The sequence below is a fragment of the Pyrgilauda ruficollis genome, unplaced genomic scaffold (genome assembly GCF_017590135.1).
Source record: "Pyrgilauda ruficollis isolate IOZ18807 unplaced genomic scaffold, ASM1759013v1 scaffold59, whole genome shotgun sequence".
NCBI classification, from domain to species: domain Eukaryota; kingdom Metazoa; phylum Chordata; class Aves; order Passeriformes; family Passeridae; genus Pyrgilauda; species Pyrgilauda ruficollis.
The window spans coordinates 4,588,616-4,610,176 of NW_024527599.1; the positions used below are offsets into that span (position 1 = coordinate 4,588,616).

At 54.1% G+C, this 21,561-nt stretch overlaps 1 protein-coding gene across 6 annotated transcripts in view; it reads left to right on the forward strand.

Annotated features, from left to right (window-relative positions):
• The window catches only part of SMG6 (SMG6 nonsense mediated mRNA decay factor), a 103,985-nt gene that overhangs the window by 41,012 nt on the left and 41,412 nt on the right, over positions 1 to 21,561 (forward strand). For all 6 annotated transcript variants that reach the window (XM_041482416.1, XM_041482417.1, XM_041482415.1 and 3 more), the window contains 3 exons: positions 9,465 to 9,581; positions 10,099 to 10,267; positions 18,516 to 18,717. In XM_041482416.1, coding sequence (XP_041338350.1) covers positions 9,465 to 9,581; positions 10,099 to 10,267; positions 18,516 to 18,717 — 488 coding nt within the window. The remainder of the gene's footprint in view (positions 1 to 9,464; positions 9,582 to 10,098; positions 10,268 to 18,515; positions 18,718 to 21,561) is intronic.

A 21,561-nucleotide genomic window follows, 5' to 3' on the forward strand; every position in this document is an offset into this window, starting at 1 on the left:
TCTTGGTGGGGTGTCCTGGGGCTGGGGGTGCCACTGCCATCAGCCAGGGAGGCTGGAGGGACCAAGCAGGGCTGGAGTGGGAGGTGAGGAGGCAGTTCAGGCTTGCAAGCATTTGATGAAGACCCTGGGATTTCCTGCTTCCCAAGAGCTGGGAGGAGGGCATGGATTTCGCTTCATGTTTTGGCATTTGCTTTGCAAACACTGGGCCCTCAGGAAGCCCTAAGAAGACCAGCAGCAAAGGAGGGAATGTGCTGAAAAGGAAGCTCCACGCTTTGCTGTTCCTGCCCCATCAAAGGCTCCTTTCTCTGAATGCTCCTGTCTGCAGGCACTTGCTCTCATGAGCTTTAACTGCAGGCTCAGAGCTCACCCAGGTTCACACCCAAGGAAGCCAGTTCTAGGCTGTCTGCTCACATTTTGCTGTCAAGAACATGCCCACCCCCAGCAAGAGCTTGGGGAGTGCAAAATGCTGCCTGTTATTTGCTGCTGTTATTTGTCCTTATTTGTAAACTTCCCTCAGGGCTGGAGGAAATCTCTTGGGAAGCTCTGTTCACACCTCCTCCCTGTCGTAAATAACATCTGACACAGTTATGGCTGGGCACACACAGCTCCTGGGGGGATGCTGGCAGCTCTTGCCATGCTCCTGTGTAACCCAGCCAGGCTCCCCAGCTCCTCACTGGCTCTTTTCTTGGGGTTCATAGCTGGCATCTTCAAAAAGAGCTGACAGATCTGTGCAGACAGAGGATAGGCCATCAGGGGGTTTCTTTTTTCATTCTGCATCATTGCAGTGCCCCTAAAACAATTTTCCATTTCTGTCATCCGCGATTTTTCTTCTTTCATGCAGCATTCCCTGTTTCATCTGAACGCATCCTGCTTGTGCATTTTATGGCAAATATTCTCTCCACAGGAAGAGACAGCTGGTGCCAGGCTGGTCTGGAGCTATAGATATGCTGATGAGCTGGCTTGCCAGCTTGAAGGGACACACTTCCTTATGAGCCAGCCAGGAGTTACATACATTTAGATTTGCCAGCCTTTTAGCTGCCAGACGGGTCAAATTCACGTTGCTGTCAGTTGTTGGCAGCAGAACCTGTGGCTCTGGGGATCTGCTGTGACACTGCTGGCACTTTGCTGTGCCTGTGTCACAAGTGCCAGCGTCAGAGCAGCTCCAGTGAGGGCAGTGCTGAGAAATGAGAGTTTCTCTGGCAGTTCTCCAGGTTTGCCAGCATGGATGAGCCTGGAGGTGCTTTTGCTTCAGTTGTGATGGTCAGGGACTGGCATGTCTCAGTGCAAGTGTGACTAGTGACAGCTGGGAGGGATGTGCCTCCCCAGGCAGGGGGAGTGTTTCTGGCTCTATATGGGCTGTTCCACATCCCAAACTGACTCCCACAGCCTCGCTGGGGTCAGGGGGGCAGAGCAGGATCCTGGCCTTGCTGGCTGGGTCAAGCACCCCAAGCGTGTAGGGAGAGCTCCGGAGTGCTGCTTAGTGCAAGTGGAAATGGCTTCAATCTGTGTTTTGACTGATGGGTCTTTTCAGGAAATTTCTGAGAATAACATTTCTAAAAATGGCTGCTTCTTTCCACTGATATTTCCTGGAAAAGGCTGTAGTTAATTTTAAACCACTATCCTTTTCCCTTTTCAAGTGGAAATGGCTTTGTGCTTGTCCTCAAGGCTAATGTCATTCTTTCTGACCTAGCCTGGGTTGTGTGGTGGGGAGGGACATTGTGCCATTGCCATTGCCTCCTCTTGCAGGTCCTGTTGGTCTCCCAGAGCTTCAGAAATTGGGGTGTTGGGGACACTCTGTGCACGTGTCTGCTTTCCCTGTGGAAATTAATAACTTCTTATTAAGTTAGTATTATTAATAGTCACTTCACAATGATGTTTTTTGTCGTTGACTCCTGGCCAGCCCTGACAACACAAGAAAGCTGTCCTAAAGTCATTCCCTAAAGCTTTGTTCATCAGGGTCAGGAAGGATATACTGAGCTGGTTATCGCACCCCAGGTGCAAGGATCCAGCCCTGCCTGGGCTTAGGGACAAAAAGAGCCAGACACAAGCTCCTGGATCAGCCAAAGGGAGCTGGCAGCACAGAGCTGTCTGGGGCAGGCAGCCCCTTCGTGTTGGGCAGAGCATGGCTTCCCCTGTGGCTCCTGGGCAGGCTCTCTGCTTCGGGTGGGAATATGTCATTAATTTTTATACCTTCCCCTGTAAACCATCGACCCTTTTTATGATGTCATGAGGGATTCCTTAATTTTGCAGCTGCTTCCTGGTTACGTCAGAGAAGAGCCTCCCGTCCTAGAGCCCAGCGCTGCAGTCCAGGACGGCTGGAAACAAATGAAGTGTTGAATATCTAATGGCTTCCACAGGGAGAGCTGCTCCATCCTCCCCAGGCCCCCGGCATTCCTCACCTCCTAGGCCTCCCTCCTTCCTTCCCTCGGACAAGTTCAGGGTTGCAGAGGGAGCTGCAGGCTCCTGGGCGGCCCCAGCTGCTCTGGGAACACGTGCAGCGAGTTCCCCGGTGCTGCTGCTGTGACCAAGACCCTCCCAGGGCCTTCCTGCCAATCCACAGGGGGACATCAGCACAGGGAGGTGGTTTGGGGGCATCCAGGTTATTACTGAAATCCTGAGGTTGTGTGGGAGGGGTCCAGCCCTGTGTGCTGCAGGTGGTGATGTTCAGCTCAGCCACGGTGCTGGGGGGGCTGGGGCTGCCATCCTGTTTGCTCAGAATCTGGGAGCATCCTTCCAGGAAAGCTGCCCATCATTCCCAGGGAATCAGCCAGGGCTGAGCAGTGCCTGCAGGTTCCCAGGCTCTCTCGGGGGCAGATGAGTGCATGTGTGACTCGCCAGTTCCCAGAGCTGGGAGTGCCAGTGACTCACAGCTCCCCTGCGAGGGGGTGCCGGGGAAATGCCCCACAGCTGTGAGCATCCCCCTCACTTCTGCTGCTTGATATTCCCGCGGTTGTGTGCGGTCTCCACCAGGCTGGGCCGGCAGCAGGGCCCTCCTCACCCGTTTCCTGCAGACAGCCCCACCCCAGGGGGCTGCCCTGTAGCTGTGCCAGGGCTGTGTCTGGCGGGAGTGACTCACGGGGAAAGCTGTGTCTGAGAGTGAGGGAGCAGAGGAATTGCCTTCAGGTGGTGTCAGCTCCGAGGTGACCCCAGCTCTGGTCTCTTCCCCTCAGGGCAGCAGCCAGCTGGTGAATCAGTTGTCTGTGCCTCCAGAGTTGATGTGCTGACACATCAGCCGGGTGCCTTCGCCCCCAGCCCTGTGCTCACCGAGCTCCTGCAGCTCCTGTGTCCCCTGGCCAGCCTGTTATGTCATCCTTGGGACTGTGTCCACAGAACTGTTCGTTCTTTTGAGTGCCTTCCCATACAGTCCTTCACCCTGTCACCAGGAAAGGTGGCTTCAGCTGTTGTTCCCTGGGAGCAAAGCACATTCCTGCTGCTCTGCCAGCACTGGGATCACCTGCTGCCAGCACTGTTCTGGGCTTTCCAGCCTGGAGCCACAGCTCAGGTGAGGACAGATAGGCCAGCATGGAGACTGTCCCCCTGGAGCCCTCCTGACCCTTGGCTGAGGCAGTCTGGTTGCTCCAGTCAAAGGAATCTGCTCTCCTTTGAGATTTGTTGGCTGGGATTGTTTTAACTGTGGAAGGTTCAGCGTTCCTTGTGTTTTGTTAGCTGGGATGGGTGGATGGAAGATCATGTCCTCTGCTTGCTTGTAAGCTTGGGGGTTGCTGTGGCTCCTTTCCACCCAAACTGGGGGCACACTCAGAGCAGAACAGCTGGGAGCCCTCACTCCCAGCCCTGCCCTATCCCTGTGAGCAGCCCACGTGTCCTGTGCTGGCTGTGCCCCGATTGTCCCTCGCAGGATTTCCTTCAGCACATGGCACTCGAGCAGCCACGAGAAGCTTCCTCCAGCAAATCCCTCTCCTCGTGGGCGGCTGCCCCTTGCTCTTTTCCCATTCCCATTTCCTGTGGTTGGTTGTGCTGCCCTAATAAAGGTTTGGCACTGCTGTTTTGCACACCCTAGTGGGAGAGGGGATGTGTTTATCACTTTTCCTGGAGATTATCTGTTTAAGCACTCTCTGACAGTTACAATAACAAGGGCAGCGCGTTGTGTTTCCCAGCAAAAGGACACTCGCTGCTGAAAGATGTATAGCACTAATTAGAAATACATAACATCCGGCCACATGGCAGCCTTCTCCCGGCCGCTCCATTTCCTGAGCTCAGACGACTTTGACGACAGTTGGTTTATGTTTTCCATGAATATAACGTTCTCAGAGAAGCACAAATTTCTCCCCGCTACAAAAGTCCCCTTTCTGTCTGCCTCTCACCCTCTCCCCTGTGGAACAGGTAGATTGATGGCTGCAGGAGTGCTGGCTCGGGCTCTGCTGCAGGCTGGGTGGGAGCAGAGCCCACAGACCCCTGGAGAATCCAGGTAGGAGCTTGCAGAGGGCGCTGCAGCTGCTGATCCACCCAGCTCCCTGCAATCCCTGCAGGAAACTGCCTCCTGCTAGGAAAACAGCGCTCTCTGTGCAGCCCAGACCTCAGCTGGGAAAAAAACCCTCTTTCCTACACGCAAAGAAACAGGAGGACTCCTCTTCTTGATCTTCAGAAAAACCACCCCTCGCTGGTTCCCAGTTCCTTTTGCTCTGTTCTTGCAGTCTGATGCTCATCAGCTCCCAGTTTTTCCATCCCATCCCTCTCCCTCACTCACCCTTGGGCTCTGCTTCAGAGCAGATCTCCTGAGCACCAGTTGGAGGAGCCTGGGTCCACTCCCCAGCTCAGGCACTCGTACAAGGACATTTTTACATTTTACCTGCTGGATGGGAGCAGGGCAGTTGTTCTGCTGCTTGTAACGCAGGTGAAGGGAGGTAGGAAGATGGAGTTTGCTCAGGGAGGTGAAATCTTAACACGTTTTAACTGTTGAAACAAATTCCTACTGAGTATGGAAAAACTGCTGTCTTTCAGATGTTTATAGCTTGGCTAAGTGTGGACAGATTTCTAGTAGGACAGGAAAACTCTCTGTTAAAGAGGTTATTCTGCAGCAAAATCTCAGATCCTTGTTCCAGGATTTACAGTTGCTAGATTAGCTGAAGGAAAAGGTTGTGTTTTTTACAAACAGGGGTAAGCCACTATCTTGTTTCCTAGCCTCATTCTCACAAGTGGCCGAGCTGTTTTGGCTGAAGATTTCCAGGAGAATTCAGGCTGACACAGGCACCTAGCATGGAAACTTCAGCAAAGTCTGGACTAGCTAGAAAAAGGGGCTGGCAAGTGGCAAGTGTCAGGCAGGGTGCTCAGGACTGTTGCAGCTCATGTCCTGCTGCCAGTCTGGCCTCCAGAGCCCTGACATTCGCTGCAAGGCTCTGCAGGGCTCTCATTTATTTATCTGGTGCACAAAGACAGATCTTTGAGGCAAATTCAGCCTATGAAGTGTGGGGTAGTACAAATCAGTCATTTCAAAGTGTTTGGTGACTGCTTTAAAATGCTCTACCTGCTCCTTCCTAGCCCCATGCAGCGTTCCACAGACTGGAGTTTTGCTGATGTTGATGTGGGGCTACCAGTGGTCAAGAAACAGCTCCAGCCTAAGGAAGCTTTCCCAGAGGAGGCTTTTTAGGCCAGCTCAGCTCCCTGCAGCATGGCTCCAGGGGCTGTGTGTTGGTACAACAGCACAGACGAGGGTGTGCGTTTACCCTGACTCGGTCTTGGCTGCGAGTGCAGGAGCCCTGACCTTAGGCTGTGGTTTAACAAGCAGTTATTGAGGCAGCAGTGCCAGCTTTGCCCACCTGCCTCTGCACCCACGCAGCACCTCTGAAGGCAGTGGCACAGCTGAGAGGTGACATTTGTGAGCCTGCTGAGCGCTGGTGTTCTCAGGGTGGCTGCGCAGGCGAGAGCTGAGAGGTGACGTGACAGGAGCTGTTTATCCAGGGCTGGCATTAACAGGGACGTTTGCTGGCTTACAAGGGGAGAAAGGTGGAGGGGGAATGTGTTGTGGTTGGTGGTGTTGGATGATTTCCTGTGGAGTGTCACTGCTGTGGCTGCTGGTGGCACAGAGGAGCCACAGCTCCAGCTACCTCAGAGCTTGTAACCTCGTGGCCCCTTCCTTTGTGTGTGATTTCTTTCCACAGTTGCCTGACACCTCCCCGGTGTGCCCCAGCTGTGCAGTGTGGCTGGGTGTGAATTGGGAGGGTTATCTGATTACAGCCCCATTTGGGGTTTCAGGGGTGGAAGTGGAGTGGATTTGTGGCAGCTTTAACTGTTGGGGTGCCATTGATGCCACTTGAAGTCTCTGTCACCGAGCTTTGGTGACAGCCTGCGGGGGTAGGATGCAGGGTTGCCTGTGGACCTGACACTCATTCTGCTTCACCTGCACCCACTGTGGATCTGGGGAAACAGATCTGGGAGTTACAGTTTGCCCTGACTTGGGCAGTCAGGATCTCTCTGCCCGTGCTTGTTGGTCTGGGGCAGCTGGTATCTCTATTTTTACCAGTGCTGTGCAACTGGAGGGACAGAAGTGACCTAAGTGTCACTCCATCCTCCAGAAACATCTCTTTCCAATAAGTTTGTGTGTTACTGTGCATTTCCAGCAGCACAGACATAATTACCAGCTCAGGTCAGAAGTAATGATGCCCTGTGGGCTCCAGAGCAGATTTGTTGCTCCAAACCTCACTTCAGCATATTTTCTACAAAATGTTTTCCTCTTAGTGCCAGGCTGGGCTCAGACGCTGAGTGGGTCCAGAGAGTTGGTTTCCTTATTGCCCATCACTCGAAACATTTTACAAGTTTCTGTTCAAACACCCCAAGTGCTTTGCCCTCTGATTGTACCCTCACCTTGTCTGTCTCCTGTGGCAGGGGTAGCCTGGGGTTTGTCCCCACATCCTCTGTTAGCCCTGGCCACTGGCTCCCAGCTCGGGGCAAGCCAAAGCTCCCAGCCTCCCGAGGAAAGTGGTGAGAAGGCACAGAGAGAAAGTTTCTCCTGATTTATGGTGCTTTCCTCTTTTCTGCTACAATTAAGCTCTTAAAGGCCTTTGCTGGTGCACGTTCAGGGGTCTTGAACGAGCACCCACCTGGATGTTTGTCTTCCTCTGCTGGAGGATTCTCCTGGGAATGAGACTGATGAGCTCATCCGGTGAATGAACTTTCAGGACTGGGGGAGTTTTGTGCGTTTTGTGAGTTTAATGATGAGCTGCACCCATGGTAGCTGAGCTGGAACTGTGTGACAGCAGCCTTTAAGTGTGGGTGTGCTAATGCTCTTAGCTGCAGAGTGGGCAGCTTTGCAGGCTGTACCAGGGCTGAGCATTGTTGGGGTACATCAGGGCACCGTGCCTTTATGAGCTGGTGGGCACACAGTTCGTGTTTGCAGCAGAACAAGATGTTTGATGGATAGTTCTACCTGCCACAGCTCAAGTGCAGGAAACTTTTTACTGTATTTTGGCTGTTAAATTTTGTGTGGGGAACTTGTAACCTGCAGCAAGAGCTGCTGGTGGCAGTGGTAAGGGCTGGGACCAAGCCTGGCCACAGCCACCACAGAGCTTTTGGAGCCAGTCTCTGAAATGCACCCTGAAATATAGGGTGCTCGTCACCTTCACCATCACAAACACTGAAGCAGATGTTTTAAGCTTTGCCTGTTTTGAGGGGGTCAGGATGTAGCTTTTGCACCAGCTCAGTTTGGGGGTCACTGTGAGCGCAGTGCCTGGAGCCCTGGGGGCTGCCCACTCAGAGTGTGGGGGTTCATGCTGAAATGACCAGAGATTTTCACCACCCAGGGGACTTGCCAGACTCAGGTGTGGCAGCTGGACCACCGTGGTCTTGTTGTGTGTCCATTTAAGACAAGAAGGGAAGACAGTACAGCATCTCACCCGAGCGCAGGGAGGGAGCGCGGGGAAGATGACTGTAATTTCTTGGACTGGACTGTGGCCAGAGCACTGGGACTAACACTCTTAATTGTGGGAAAGGCTTCATGAAAGAGATTTACTGTCCCAGAGTGGTCACATCTTTAGTTTTATGTTTCCTCCAAAAGCTGACAGCCCCTGTAGTACAGCACTTCCTACCATTGCTCTGTGGCACCAGCTCAGCCCTGGCTCCACGAGCAAAGCACCCTCTTTCAGCTACCAGGTGCCTTTGGTGCTGCCCTGGGTTACCCTCCACACTGGGTGCTGAACTCCTTGACAGCTGTAAGAACTGTCAATCAAGCCCTCAGATATTCCTCCCTATTTTTCCTGTATTTTCTTGGTGTGTTCTTGTCTTTTTTTGTATGTTTGTAACATCCCACCCCACTCCTCTGAAATTATCTGTCCTTAAAACCGCACTGTTTATTCTGTGCACCTCAGGTGTTTTGCTAGCCCCAGCTTAAACATGGTCACAGTGTCTTGCTCTAATCCTCTTGCTGTTTGCTCAAAATCCCTGCTCTGCCTCATCTGGGCAGTTCAGCTCCCAACACCTCCGTGCTGACGTGTGGCTGGTGCTGATGTCTTCAGCAGAGCTGCCTGAGAGCTGGGGGGCTCTGGGGGCTCTCCCTCCCTGTCTCAGCCCTGGGGCTTCACTCAGCCATTCAGAGTCAGTAGCTGTGAGTTTGTAAAAGTCCTCTGCCTGGCTTGGGGCATCTCTTCTCAGGTGGAAGCTCTGATGCTGCAGTAAGCCAGCGAGGAGCATCCTGCGCAGAGCAAACAGCACTGATGGGTAGGAGCCCAGTAAATGTGTGGGTACCCCCAGCCAGCCACTCCCCCACATCCTGGGAAGGTGTGAATGGGGAGTAGGAGAAGTTGGGAGGGCAGAGGCTTCCCTTAAGGCTTAAACCTCTTCTGAGAGCTCTGGGGCAGGCTGGCATGTCCCACAGCACCCCAGCCTCCCCAGCCTAACCCAGGGCTGGCTCCAGGCAGTTCCCTCGAGCCAGCTCCCCGCTGCTCTCAGCAGCCTCAGAAGTGGTTTCTGGCTGGGTGTAGATGTGCCGGGGGGGATTGCTCTCACTCTGAGCCAGCTCTCTTTGGAAGGGCTGTGGTTGTGTGGCATCTCCTTGAGTAACAGTTCCAATTAAGCTCTCTTGACAAGCTGTTGTGTGACTGTGAAACTAATGGGAGGAGCCCCCTCCTCAGTTGCTGAGGTTAAAACTCCAGCAGGGACAGAGATCAAACATGTAGCTAATTACCCTTTTAACACTTAAACATCCCTCCTCCTCAGGGGAAGGCATCAGCCCCAGCAGCAGCTTCTGTGCTGGGAGCCCTGAGTGCCAGCGTGGTCCTGGCTGGCCCAGCACATGCCATGGGGCTGGCCATGGTGTGGGCATGGTGTGGGCAGGGTGGCTGCAGCCTCTTCCCACTCCAGAGCAGCTACTCACCACCTTTCTCCTCCCTGCATGGAACAATTGTGTCTGGGACAGGTGTAAATTGGGGAGTTGCTCACCCCTGCCCCCATGGGATGCAGAAAGGGAGGCAGTGAAGGTGAAACCAGATCTGACCCAAACCCTCTTTGTCTCCTAGAGTGCATCTCTGAGGATTGCCGCTCCGTCATCCAGGAACAGGCCACGGCCCTAGGGCTCTCCATGTTTGCCCTCCTGGTGAGGAGGTGCACCAGCCTGCTGAGGGAATGTGTGCCAGGTAAGGGCTTAGCAGCAGGATCCATGCAGGGGCCCACGAGGCAGCCTGGTGGGGGTCAGGCCTTCATTGCCTACTGGTTTTTACATCCCTTCTCCTCTCTTGGGACCTTAGGATTCTCCCCCAGCATCCCAAGCTCTGCCTAGGTTTTAGCTAGATCAGCTGCAGGAAAGCCCCTGGTGTGTGCAGACAGAAATGTTTGGAAGAAAGGGATAGACTGAGGCCATGCTTTCTGCCAGCAACCGGAAAACTTCCTAAAACTGGGACCTGGGAATCCTGTCTCTGTGATTGGTGCAGTGGTACCCTGCTACCCTCAGTAAAAGGGATCACAAACACCCTGGCTTGCCCTCCAGGGCAGTCCATGGAGGGAGAACAGATCTGTCTTTGTGCTTGCTGTGGGTTGTGGCTGTTCCCTTGTGCGTCCCAGGCTGGGATGTTGGGATCTGTGTCATACTTTCCCAGTCCCTGCCTGAGCCTGGCTGTGGTGAGCTGCCTCAGCTCTCACGTCTTCTATTTGCAGTTCAGCCACAAGAGATGGAGCAGGAGGATGAGGAGGACGACATCAAGGTCTCTGCCTTGCCCCAGGACCTGAAGGAGCTGCTCCCCAGTGTGAAGGTCTGGTCGGACTGGATGCTTGGCCACCCGGACACCTGGAATCCTCCTCCAACGTCTCTTGAGCTCCCCAAACAGTACGTGCACCCTCTGGTTTCTGCTCCTTCCCTGAGCTCCTTGTGCCACCCTTCCCCCTTGCTCATGCTTTACTGCTGGCTGTGGCACTGTGACCTGAGCACCCAGGCAAGGCCTGCCCAGGGCATGTTGGGACTTTGTCACCCTTGGTGACACAGTGACTTCTTCCTTGATGTGTAAGTGGGGCTGGAGGGTGCCTGGCGGCTGCCCTATGTTTCCATGTGTTAGAAGATGGATTATGGGGTGGATTTTTACTTTCTGCTTAGGATGTGCATCTGGTTTTGTTGGGATCCCCTTCCTTTAGGTGTTCTGCTGGCCCAGCCAGCTGGACAGGCAGGGCCTTCTTCTGGACCAGAGGGAACTCCATTTCCAGCATAAGCATTTTGTTGCCTTTAGTTTGACTGAGTCAGACCAACCTTGGTTGGACCAGCTAGCCTGGAGCAGCTTGCCTGTTCCTGGAGCTCCAAAAGTCACCTCCCCTCTGCTTCAGAAACCGCTTGTCCCTACCCTACAACACACAAAAGGGTTAATTTTCTAAACTGGCCGATTTCAGCCCATTAGTCCATAATGCGGACTAGGCAATTTGCATATTTTTGGACAGAAAACTGAGCGAAGGGGCCAAGTATGGAGTATGCGAAACGGCATCTGAGCATGCTCCGTAGCTGCTTTCCCGCAGGATTTTCCATCTGCCTCCGGTGCTCTGGATCCAGAGCCTGAAATCACGTCTTATTGTTAATCCAAAGGAGCCAGAACCCTGGGTGATGGGAAGGAGCATTAAGAGTAATCCAGCAAAGTGGCTTAACCATTAATGGGTCCCCGCTCCGTGCGTCAGGTCCAGTCCCGCTCTCCTGGTTTATTGCCTCTTACTCCAGTTCTTTTTCATTTGGCTGAGGAAATGGAAATCTCACACAGGAAGTTCTGGGCCTCATTTTGTGGAGATGGAGTCTGTTTTCTGTTTGTCGGCTGCTCGGTGTGGGACCGCTGCCTGCTCATGTGAACTGCTGCCCATCTTTGGGCAGGAACTCAAACTGGGATCCGTCACGTGAGCCCGGCTGCACCAATCCCCCCTTCCCCTCGCGCTGCCTGCGCAGGGAGCCGCCGAGCCCTTGGCCACGGGCAGCCTCGAGATGGAATTTCTGATTGGCTTCACGCAGCCAGCGCTCGGCGCCTGCCCTGGGACCAGCTGCTCCCCCTCCTGTGGGGCACGGGGCTCTGTCCCCCCTGGTGATGGAGCAGGTGCCGGCTCCTGCTCACCCGTTGGGGTGGGAGAAGGTGGTGGTGGTGGTGGTGGTGGTGGCAGCCCACCCCAGGGCTCTTGGGGGAGTGGTGGGCATAGACTGTGGGCTCTACTCCCCAAAATCCTGATGTGTTCAGTGGAGGAAGTATCTCTTGTCTTGCTTGGCGTCTCCATGGAGGGTGTCCCACTTGTCTCCTCTTGTCCCACTGTGCCCATCCTGTCTCCCATGTTGGCTCCCAGCTCCTCCACTCTGGTGCTCTTTGGCTCTCATGGAGGATCTGCCTTAGCCATGCTTCTCTTCCAGCCCAGACCTCTTGTATGGATGGGTGTTGGTGGTCCAGGACTCTGGGACAGCAGTGGTTGAGCTTCCATGGAGATGCAGGTAGTCATGAACAGCAGGGAACCAGCTCTGCTCTTGGGCATGACCTGGAATTTGCAACATTTGCCCTGGGGATAGGAAAAGGAAAGGAGAGCACTGGGTTAGTGTTTCAGCTCTCTATTGACACAAGCCTGCTGGCTGCCCTGGGGCTCTTCAGGAACCAGGTAGAGCCACCGAGTCCAAGGGTTTAGATAGGAACAGCTTCAAAGAAGTTTAGAAGTAAAACATGGGTCAGAGCAGCAGGCGTGGTGGAGTAAGCCAAGGTTTATGGGCAGGGTGAGCTCAGGAGCAGGGAGAGCACGTGAGGAGCAAGTGCAGATGCCAAGTTACAGAGCTGAGTGAGGGGTCTGGGCCGTGTCACACATGCTCCCAGTGCTGGGACATGCTGTGACATCCACCATTGCCAACAGAGAAGCTGGTTGGATACTCTTAAACCACTTTCCTTGCCTCTTGTGATGGCATGGGCACAGAAAAATGATGTAGAAATCCCCTGAAGCACAGCAACGCCCTGCAGAGATGCCATGAATGTGCTAAAGCTTCTGGAAAAAACAGGCCTCATACCCACCTGGAAGCCCACTCAGAGCCCAGAGCTCGCATCAAAGTGCAGCTCATCCAGGGCCAGAAGGCTGGGCTGGGCTTGTGGCCAGCAGGGCAGCTTGGCAGGACTCAGCCAGAGCTTTGGGCTGGGGCTGTGTGTCCCAAGGCCTCTCTTGCCATGTTTGCAATCGCTCCTTCTTCATATGGGAGAGAGCTGGGGGACTTTGAGAACGTCTAAACTCAGCCCAGCTGTGGCAGTTGGTTTATTGCTTTCAGCTGGTACTTGAACCCGGGTCCTGGTCTTGGAGTCTTTCCCAGGTTTAATCCCCGGAGCTTTCTCTGCAGCTGTATGACACTGCGCTGACCCCGAATGAGGATAGGAAAATAGAAACGGTGCCAAGCCAGAGTCTCTTTTTCATTTGGAGTCTGGCTGTCTGCCCATGACCAGGGTTACATAATGGGAAACATAGCTGGGGCTCTGGAGAGCCCGCGTTTCACCACGCTGCCCAGACCTTCGCGTTCTGATGCTATATATCTTCCTAATTGTAGCTCGGATGCATTTATCACACTGCTGGATTTGAGTCCTTACAATAAAAAAAAAAAAAAAGAAAAAAAAAAAAGAAAAACCAACCCCACACCAAATTCCTCAGCTTGCTGCTTTCCCTCTTGGACAGAGGCGGAGGGAAAGGTGTGAGGGGTGAGCGCTGCCGAAAGCCAGCAGATGGATGTGAGCCATGCAGGAGTGGGCTCCGTGGAGTGGGATGAGAGGCTCAGGAGGCTGTGTCTTCACAGTCCTTTTTCTTGGTGGGAGCTTGGGAATGAACCCTGGTTCCTGGCAGGCAGCCTCTCCCTACCTGGGGGCTCAGCAGTCTTGAATTGAACCCAAGCGAGAAGCTCCGTCTTTCCCCAAATCCACCCTTCTTGGTCTGGTGCACTCCTGCAGCTCCTGGCCACACTGCATGGTCATCACAGCTCAGGGGATGCACTGGAACAGATTTTCAGTTGTTGGACTTCCTAACTACCTCTCTGTGTGAATTTGAGAGGTGAAAGGTGTCCTTCCTATTTTGGAAGAGGTGCTCAGTGAGCTTTCCATGACTCTTTCCTCATGTCTTTCCAGAATACGAGCTAAACTTAACCTTGGACATCTCTGCTTCAGTGCCTCAGGAATTGTGTGTCTGAACCAGGTGTTGCCAGGTCTCCTAGCAGCAAGCAGCTGTCACTTCTGTATCTTAAAATTAATTTCAGTCTTGATGTTTCATGGCAAACCTTGTGTCAAGTTCTCTGCAGGTGGTTGTTTAAGGCAGTTGGAGAAGCATCTTTCAGACCAAATGTCCCCAGGAGTGAATTGCAGAGATTGGGGTGTAAAAGCAGGGATTCTGGGAAAAAGGGAGCAGGGTGGCTCCTCTAAGGCAGAGATATTGGCAGCAGATGGGTCAGAAGGTGGATCTCCAAGGAGGCTGCTGTATAAGTGACTCTATCCCATTTTGGGACATGTGGCTGGGAGGAAGGTGCAGAGGGCTGGACAGAGCTGCTCCTTGCTCTGTTCTGTTGCCACAATTAATCCACTGCTAAATGAAGCATAAGAACTGATGGGGAAGCCACTGACTAGACACACACTGCTGCAGGGCTGACCCTGGCAAATCCATGCTCCTTCCACACGGGGCCAAGGGCCTCTCAGTTTGTGGAGACTGTCTGCAAGCATTTAAAAATGGTTAATTTAAACCAAGTATTAAATTAAATCCAAAAGCTGTGAGCACATTCTAGAGCTTACCTTCCCAGAGAGATGTGCCAGATCGCTCTCATCACTTCGCTCTTGTGGAGAAGTGTCACTGAGATGGCAGCTCCCACTGGGAGGGATGGACAGAGTCTTGCACAGAGGTGCCAAGACATTGCTGGAGTTTGCTGGAGACTAAATGGAAAATCCCTTTTGCAGATCCCATCCTCAGTAACTCCGGCCACCAGAGTTTCCCTATCGAGACATCAAAGCCAGGTTCAGAGGTGTCTCAGCAGTGTAAACCTGGCTGAGACTGGAGATAAAGTCGACCAAAGGAGAAGCCAAAAGTCTCTGTGGAGAAGGGGGCTGTGGCAAAGCAGGGGCTGGCTGGGAGGAGACTGCACCTCTCCTGGGTAAAGAACATCCCCCAGCTCCAAAGTGAGTTCCTGGGAGAGGAATGGGTTTATGGATGCCTGGCTGGCCAAAGGGACTGGGTGCAAGGCAGAGTGGGGGAAATCACTGATGCAGAAGGGCTGTGACCACCTCATCCTGCCCTGAGCCCAGACCAGGGCTGCTGAAGGCTTTGGGAAGAGCTCCCATGGCCAACCCTTTTTGCTCCTTGCAAAGGAGCCACTTTTAGTTCATCTTCCCTTGGTCCAGGAGGGAGGAAAGGCAGGAGGAGGAGGACACAGAGCAGCTCATCCGGCGGGCACCGGGAGCTGGCAGTGCCGGTGCCCGGCCCCGGGAGCAGCGGCCCGAGGCGTTTGCCATCTGCACGGCAGCGCGGCTCGGCAGCCGCCAGGAACACAATGCAGGGCTTCTTCTGCGCCGCGCTTTCCGGGTTTGTGCTGCAGCTGTGCAGTTTGGATGTTAGTGTTTAAACAAGCTGGTATTACACAGGAAATGGCCACCTCCACAGGCCCCCGCAGGCTTGTAACGTGGGGTCATTGTGCTTGATATTAATCACCAGGCAGCGCGCGCCCCCGGTGAGGATGGCGGGGATTCGGTGAGCATCAGGCTCGTCCTGGCATCCTCTGCTCTCCCCATGCTTCACTGCGTGCCTTTTGCCTTGTAGTGATGCCCATCTGGGCATCATCTCTGCCAGGAGCCCTGCCCAGCCTCGCCGGGGTGGCTCTCAGCCCCGGGGCTGCAGTCCAGCTCTCTGCAAGCCGCACTTGCGCGGCTCTCGCCGCTGCCTGGCCGGGCCGTGTCCGTCGGCGTTGCAGCTGGGCTGCGCTCACACTGACAGCTACATTAAACCTGGAATCCTGAGGCAATAAAAAAGAAATTAACTCTTATTTTTTTTTCCTGTCCTAGTGGAATAAGCAAATGTAAATGTGTCTGTGGGGAAGTGAATGAACCCCCGTTCCGAGGAAAGACCTCGCGCTCACCCCCTTCTCGCTTCCTCGGTTAAAAGCTCTGGGAGCCTCGTCCCTGTACCTGGGAGCTGCGTGCCTGGGCTCGGTGTCAGTAATTCGGGGCCTCCCTCCGCAGAGGGACGGTGAAGCCGTGGCACTGTGCATGCACAGAGCTTCCAGAAACCTGGAGCTGCCTGGGCTCTGCACAGAGGCTCCGGCACTGCCGTGCCGTGGGGTGACATAAGCCAGAAATAAAGCCTGGGGGTGGCCGTGAAGTGGTCCTGGGCAGAGGCAGTGGGGAGAAGGAGGCTGACAGGGCTCACAAGTGTTGTGTGACCTTTCCAGGGCAAGTGCATGTCCCAGCAGGAGATTCCCAGGGCTGTAGGTGTCAGTGTGAGCCGTTTGTCCTCACTGGTTTTGCCAGCAGTGGTGAATGATCTTGGTGGTGGCAGTGATGGGAGATTTGCTGCAGAGGAGGAGCTGCACCCGAGAGGGTGGCAGAAAATGGTCAGAATTGATCTCTGCAGTGCTGCTCTGCCATCACAGGAGAAAACCAGGGAAAAATGCCAACACTAGTTGTTTCTTGGCTTTCTGAAGGCTCTGCAGGGTGCTGCTGGGGTAGCAGTGCAGTGAGAGCTGGCTACCCAGGGAGCCAGCACAGTCTGAGGTTTGACTGAATTGAGCCCAGGGTGGGAATCTGTCACGTCCAGGGCAAATGGGAGATGTGGCAAGGCACTGTCAAGCTGTAGGTGAAGGATGAAGTGACAGGGGCTACTCTCACACTCAGGGGTGGTGAGGGGTGCCCTGCCTGGCAGTGCTGCTGAGGGGGAGAGGAAGGGACTGCTGGGCTGGGTGCCTGCAAGGGCATTAGCAGTGCCAGCTCAGTGACTGTTCCTGTGGCATTTTTCTGAGTTTGGATGCCAAGCCCTGTGGAGGGAGATGCTCTCTGTACTTTGTCTGTGCTGATATGCCTGCTGCCACCACCCTGGCCCTGCAGTGAATCCCAGTCCAGCCCAGCATCCTGCCACTGCCCTCTGTCTCCCTCTCACACTGCTGTCATCTTCATCCCCTGCCTGCAGCTCTGTTTTTTGGGAATACGGGCGAACTCTCTGCAATGTGTTCCTTTCCCCTCTCCTCTACCACGGCCCCATACACCTGGCTGTCCCAGCCCCCTGGAAATGTCCCCTGCATCTCTGCCTGTCCCCAACACCCCAGTGCTCTCATTCCCCAGCAGTTTTGGGCACTTTTCCCATTCCTCTCCCTGCTGATGCCTCTGCACCTCCTTCATCCCAGCGAGCCCTCGTGGCCGTGGGGCCCCACCAGTGCTATGTGACTGGCCTCAGGCAGCCAAGCCCAGTTGCCAGCAGGGCACTGGGGGAGGCTGAGCCTCCCAAGCCCTGTGCATCTCCCATGGGCAGAGCTCGCCTTGGAGGTGGCCCGGAGCAGCCCTATCACATCCGGTGCTTGTCTCTGCAGCCTGGGCCGGAGGATAAACTATCAGGGCTGTGGGGCAGTGGATCATTCCTCTTATTATTTTCTTCTTTTGCAGATAGGGGTCGTGGAAAGTTCAGTTCCTTTTAACCCTCGCAGCTCTGTTTATTTTCCAGCTGGTAGCACAAACGCAGCGTTTCCCATTACATCACAAAGGGCCTCGGACAGATCCCTCCGAAAAACGTGTTGCAACTGTTTATTTTTTTCCATATTTAAACATTTCTGACAGCCAGACCTGGCTGAGCCAAGCGATGGAGCTTTGTGAATGAACCCAGCTCCTGGTGTCTGTGAGCAGAGGGTTTTGAAGGACCTCTCCTCCTTTGCAGGACGTGGGCTAGGGCTGGCTCAGGGACGTGGGCGACTCTGCGTTACATGTGTGCTGATTACGTGCCGGGCTTTGATTAATGGCTCCTCATTCTGCCTGGCTCCCAGGACGCTCTTGAAAACAAGATGTTTCATTTCAGTGTGCTTTCCTGGTACATTGATTCCCGTAAATAACTGAGTGCAGACTCTGTCCACCTGGAGCAGTTCAAAGAGCAGGGGGCCTCCCTCCAGCCCTGGGCTGCCTCGGCCCGCACCGGTCACTGCTGCACCCCCGGGGATGCTGGATTCCCTGTGCTTTCCTCCAGAGGTGTGGGCTGGAGGAGCAGCCTACCAGAAGCCCATCAGCCTCAGTTTCCCCTATTTCCTACTTAAATCCCAGTTTACGTCCTTAAAAAAACCCAATCTGAGTGTTTGTAGAAACAGGAGGGGGAAATGCAGTGTGAGGCAGCCCGGTCAGCTGTAGTATCCCCATGCTTGTTGCTTGTTTCCCTGCTTTCTCCACACTGGGTCTCTCTGGGGTGCTGGGCCTCCCCTGGGTTGTGCTCAGCTGTGGGGATGTGTGATGGGAATGCATGGAAAGCAGGCCAGGGCTCCTGTGTTTGCACCCTGGACATCACTGCCACTCTGGGAACGTGAGACGTGGCAGAGGCAGCTTTGCAGGTCACTCGTGAGAAACACAACACGGCTTTAACCCCCCGTGGCTGGGGTTCAGCTGTGAAAATCTCTGTGGCTGCAGCACGTGGTCCAGCAGATAAGAGCTGTGTGAAGGAGAGGATGCTCCGGGCTGGGCTGGAGCCCCCCAGGGTGGATTGGAGCCCTCCAAGAGCCCCTTCAGCCCCGACAGCAGCGCGGGTGTTCGCTCTGTCCTTCCAGCAGCCTTTAAAATTGAGTAACATCATCTGGAACGAGCTGGGTTCTGCACAGGGAAACCGCTCCCCTCGGGCAGAGGTGGGCAGAGCGGCGGGAAGGGGACATCCCGGGAGCTGTCCCCACGCAGGGGACGGTGGCCGGGGTCAGCGCTGGCGGGCGAGGGTCGCGGCGCTGGCGGGGTCGGTGCCAGCGCAGCTGCAGCGGGGCTGTCCCGCGGGGCAGGGCAGCGGCGGTGCCGGGCCTCGCCTCGCCTCACCTCTCTGGTATTCGCTGCAGCATTGCAGGCAACTCCCAACGCATTCCAGCCCCGAATTGCTCACGTCTCTCCTCGTTCTCCCAGGGTCTCAGTAGATGTGTGGGCGACGCTGGCTGACTTCTGTAACATACTGACCACAGTGAATCAGTCGGAGGTGCCCTTGTACAAGGACCCAGATGACGACCTTGCCCTGCTTAGCCTGGAAGAGGATCGGCTGCTCTCGGGCTTCGTTCCCCTGCTGGTCGCCCCCCAGGAGCCCTGCTACGTGGAGAGGACCTCGGACAAGGTCAGCAGTAGGCCAAACATCCCCCCTCGATTCCTCCAGACTTTTATTCTTGGGAAGTTTTCTGTGCAAACGGAACACGATTAAGTCATTGAGAAGGGTGTTAAGGGAAAATATCGACCTTTCAGCCGCTGACATCCAGCTCTGTGTCATGAAAACCCCTCTCGACTTCCTCTGGTGTGTGTGTGCTCGCTGGCATGTTGTATATACGATCATTTCCTCACTTGTTTAAATAGTGCAGCTTGTGTTGGCAGAGCTCTCGGTGCACTCCAAATGGTTTGCATCATGCTTAAAGCACCCTCCCCCTCCCCCCGGCCACAAAACTCTGCCTTAGGAAGGCAGCCAGGACTTTTTTCCTTCTCTAAAGAGGAGAGTGATAAATAGGTGACTAGAGAGAAGCAGACACCATGTGTTAACTTACAAAAGGCTTTTAGGAATATGAAGCATTCCCCACTGCCCGCTCTCTATTTTCCTTTCTTTGCTCTAGGAGCCCATTCTAGGCTGAACTTTCCTTTGGCTGTTTGTTTTTAGAATAATGAAATCAGTTCCCTTGTTGATGTGGGGTTTTGGGTCTGCTCTCTGCCACCACCTGGCCAGGAGGGATCTGGAGGCTGCACTTGGAGAATGTGTCAGAGCCTGGTGGGGGATGGAGGAGGCACAATGGCATTTGTTTTGCACGCCCTTGGAGGCACGGCAGGATGAGAGTGGCTCTCAACAGTTTCCTGCTCGGAGGCAGAACTGCAGCTCCAGAAACGTGGCTCATCTGGGAAGCTGCAGTGTCCCCTCCCTGAGGGGTTGATGCTCCAGGAGGAGAAGTGGGGATGCAGAGCAGGTTTCTGTGGAGAGCCTGCGTGTGACAATGGCAAGGTGCCTTTCCCTGTGCCACTTCTTCTTCATGACATTGTCCTGAAATGACAGTGAGAAATTCAGGACCTTTCTCACAGAGGGACCCAAAGGTGCAAATTTCTGTTTCACTTCTCTGTCTGCCCCAACCTGTGCTCACAGCACTGCCTGCAGCACAGGAGCACAGGCTTCCAGTAAAACCAGGAGCCCTCTCAGTTTGGGGAAGCAGCTTTGTCCAGGAAGTGTCTGTGGAAGCCTGAATTTTCAAGGTTCTGTTTGACAGGGTTAAAATAAGAAGCATGCAGTTGCCAGTGCTGCCCTAAGGTTTGCCCAATGGCCAGTGTCCTAAGGTGGCCTCAGGAGGGTTCTGCTGGGGACAATCCAAGTGTCCCTATACAGAGATTCTTTTCCCAGCAGCCACAAACCAGAGCCCCCAGCAGGCAGGTGAGGTGGCTGAGCAGCTCTGGTGCCCTGTAACTTGTGGGAGGGGGTCAGTATTCCCTGAACTCTGCCTCCTCCAACCACACACCAGTTTATTTGGAGTGCCATCTACCTGCCCTGCCAGGCACTTGCACTCATCCTTGTGTCTTTGTCCTGTAGCTACACCTGAGCTACCGAGCTGAGTTCTCCCTGTCCCAGCTCCCTTTGGCTCTGGTGCTTTGTAAAGAAACTGCACAACTCCACAGGTGGGAGTTGGTGCCCCCACAGCTCAGCACCAGCCACCCAGGAACTCTGGAATATCAGGCATGGTGTGATCTTAGTTCTGCTGAAAAAGCAGCACTGATCCCAGAGGGAAGCAGCCAGGCCTGGCTGTGCCTGTACCCTTTTATTTCTTTCTGATCAGTGTTTTTATTAATGGTCAGACAGGTGAAACAGCAGGTGGGCATGTTCACTGTGCAGAGGACACCTGAGAGGATGAAGGGGAGGACAGTGAGTTAGCAAAGAGAGCTCAAAAGCCTGATTTCCAAGAGGAGCCTGGGTGAACTGAAGCTTTTCAGTCTAAAGGAAATTTTCGGGGAAAAGGCAGAGAGGAGAACAAGGTGTCCTCCAGCTCCATGCTGAAAAGCACAGGAAGGAACAGGCAGAAATTGTAGCAAAATAAATTAAGAAACTTCAGGAAAGGTTTCATACCTTTGGGTAGTTCAGCACTTGAGAGCAGTCTCCTTAGTGAGTCTTGAGGAACCCTCCAGCCTTGGAGATTTTAAAAGCAAGCTGGGTGACTCTCTAAGGTACAGCTTGGGTTGAGGTAAACAACTTGGAATAGGAGGCAAAGTGACCTCTTTGGGTGATCCTATCCCATTTTCTGCCATTTGAAATGCTCTAGAAAGAGGCTGCAGTGGCAGCTGCGTCAATGCAATGTTCCACAAATGTTATCCCTCTGCAGCATTAATGGAGGAATTGTTGGGCTCTGCAGGAGTGGGGTGTTGCAGAAGGCACTGCAGAGCCAGCCAGAACTGAGGCACAAACCCACATGGGAGTGACTGTGAGCAAGATACAGAAAGGCACTTTCTAGCAAAGAACCCCCCCAACCCAACTTAAACTTGTGTGCCATCTCCACTCCACCATCTGCTCCTTGCCCTCCCTGTAGCATACAGAGCCCAGTGAATCCAACTCCTTGGCAGTTCAGCAGTTCAAGGCCAGGGCGGACAGGGCTTGGAGCAGTCTGCTCCAGTTAGTAGGAGGTGTCGCTGTCCATGGCGAGGGGTTGGAACTGGATGGTCTTTAAGATCCATTCCAACCCCAACCATCCTGAGCCTGTGGGATGCATCTCTGGGCTGTTTGCAGTGGAAGGTCTGTGCTGAGCATGGTGGAATTTTGGGATCTCTGTCCCTGAGCCTCCAGCAGGCAATGGCAGCGGAGCAACTCTCTCTGGCACTGATTTTTTTCCCATACTGACTTTTCATTGCTTTTTAGCAGGAGTTATTTTTTGCACCAAATTTCTTTCTGTTGTGTTCTCAGTCTTGGCCCAGTTTTCAGCCCAAATTCTTTGCTGGAGAGGCAATG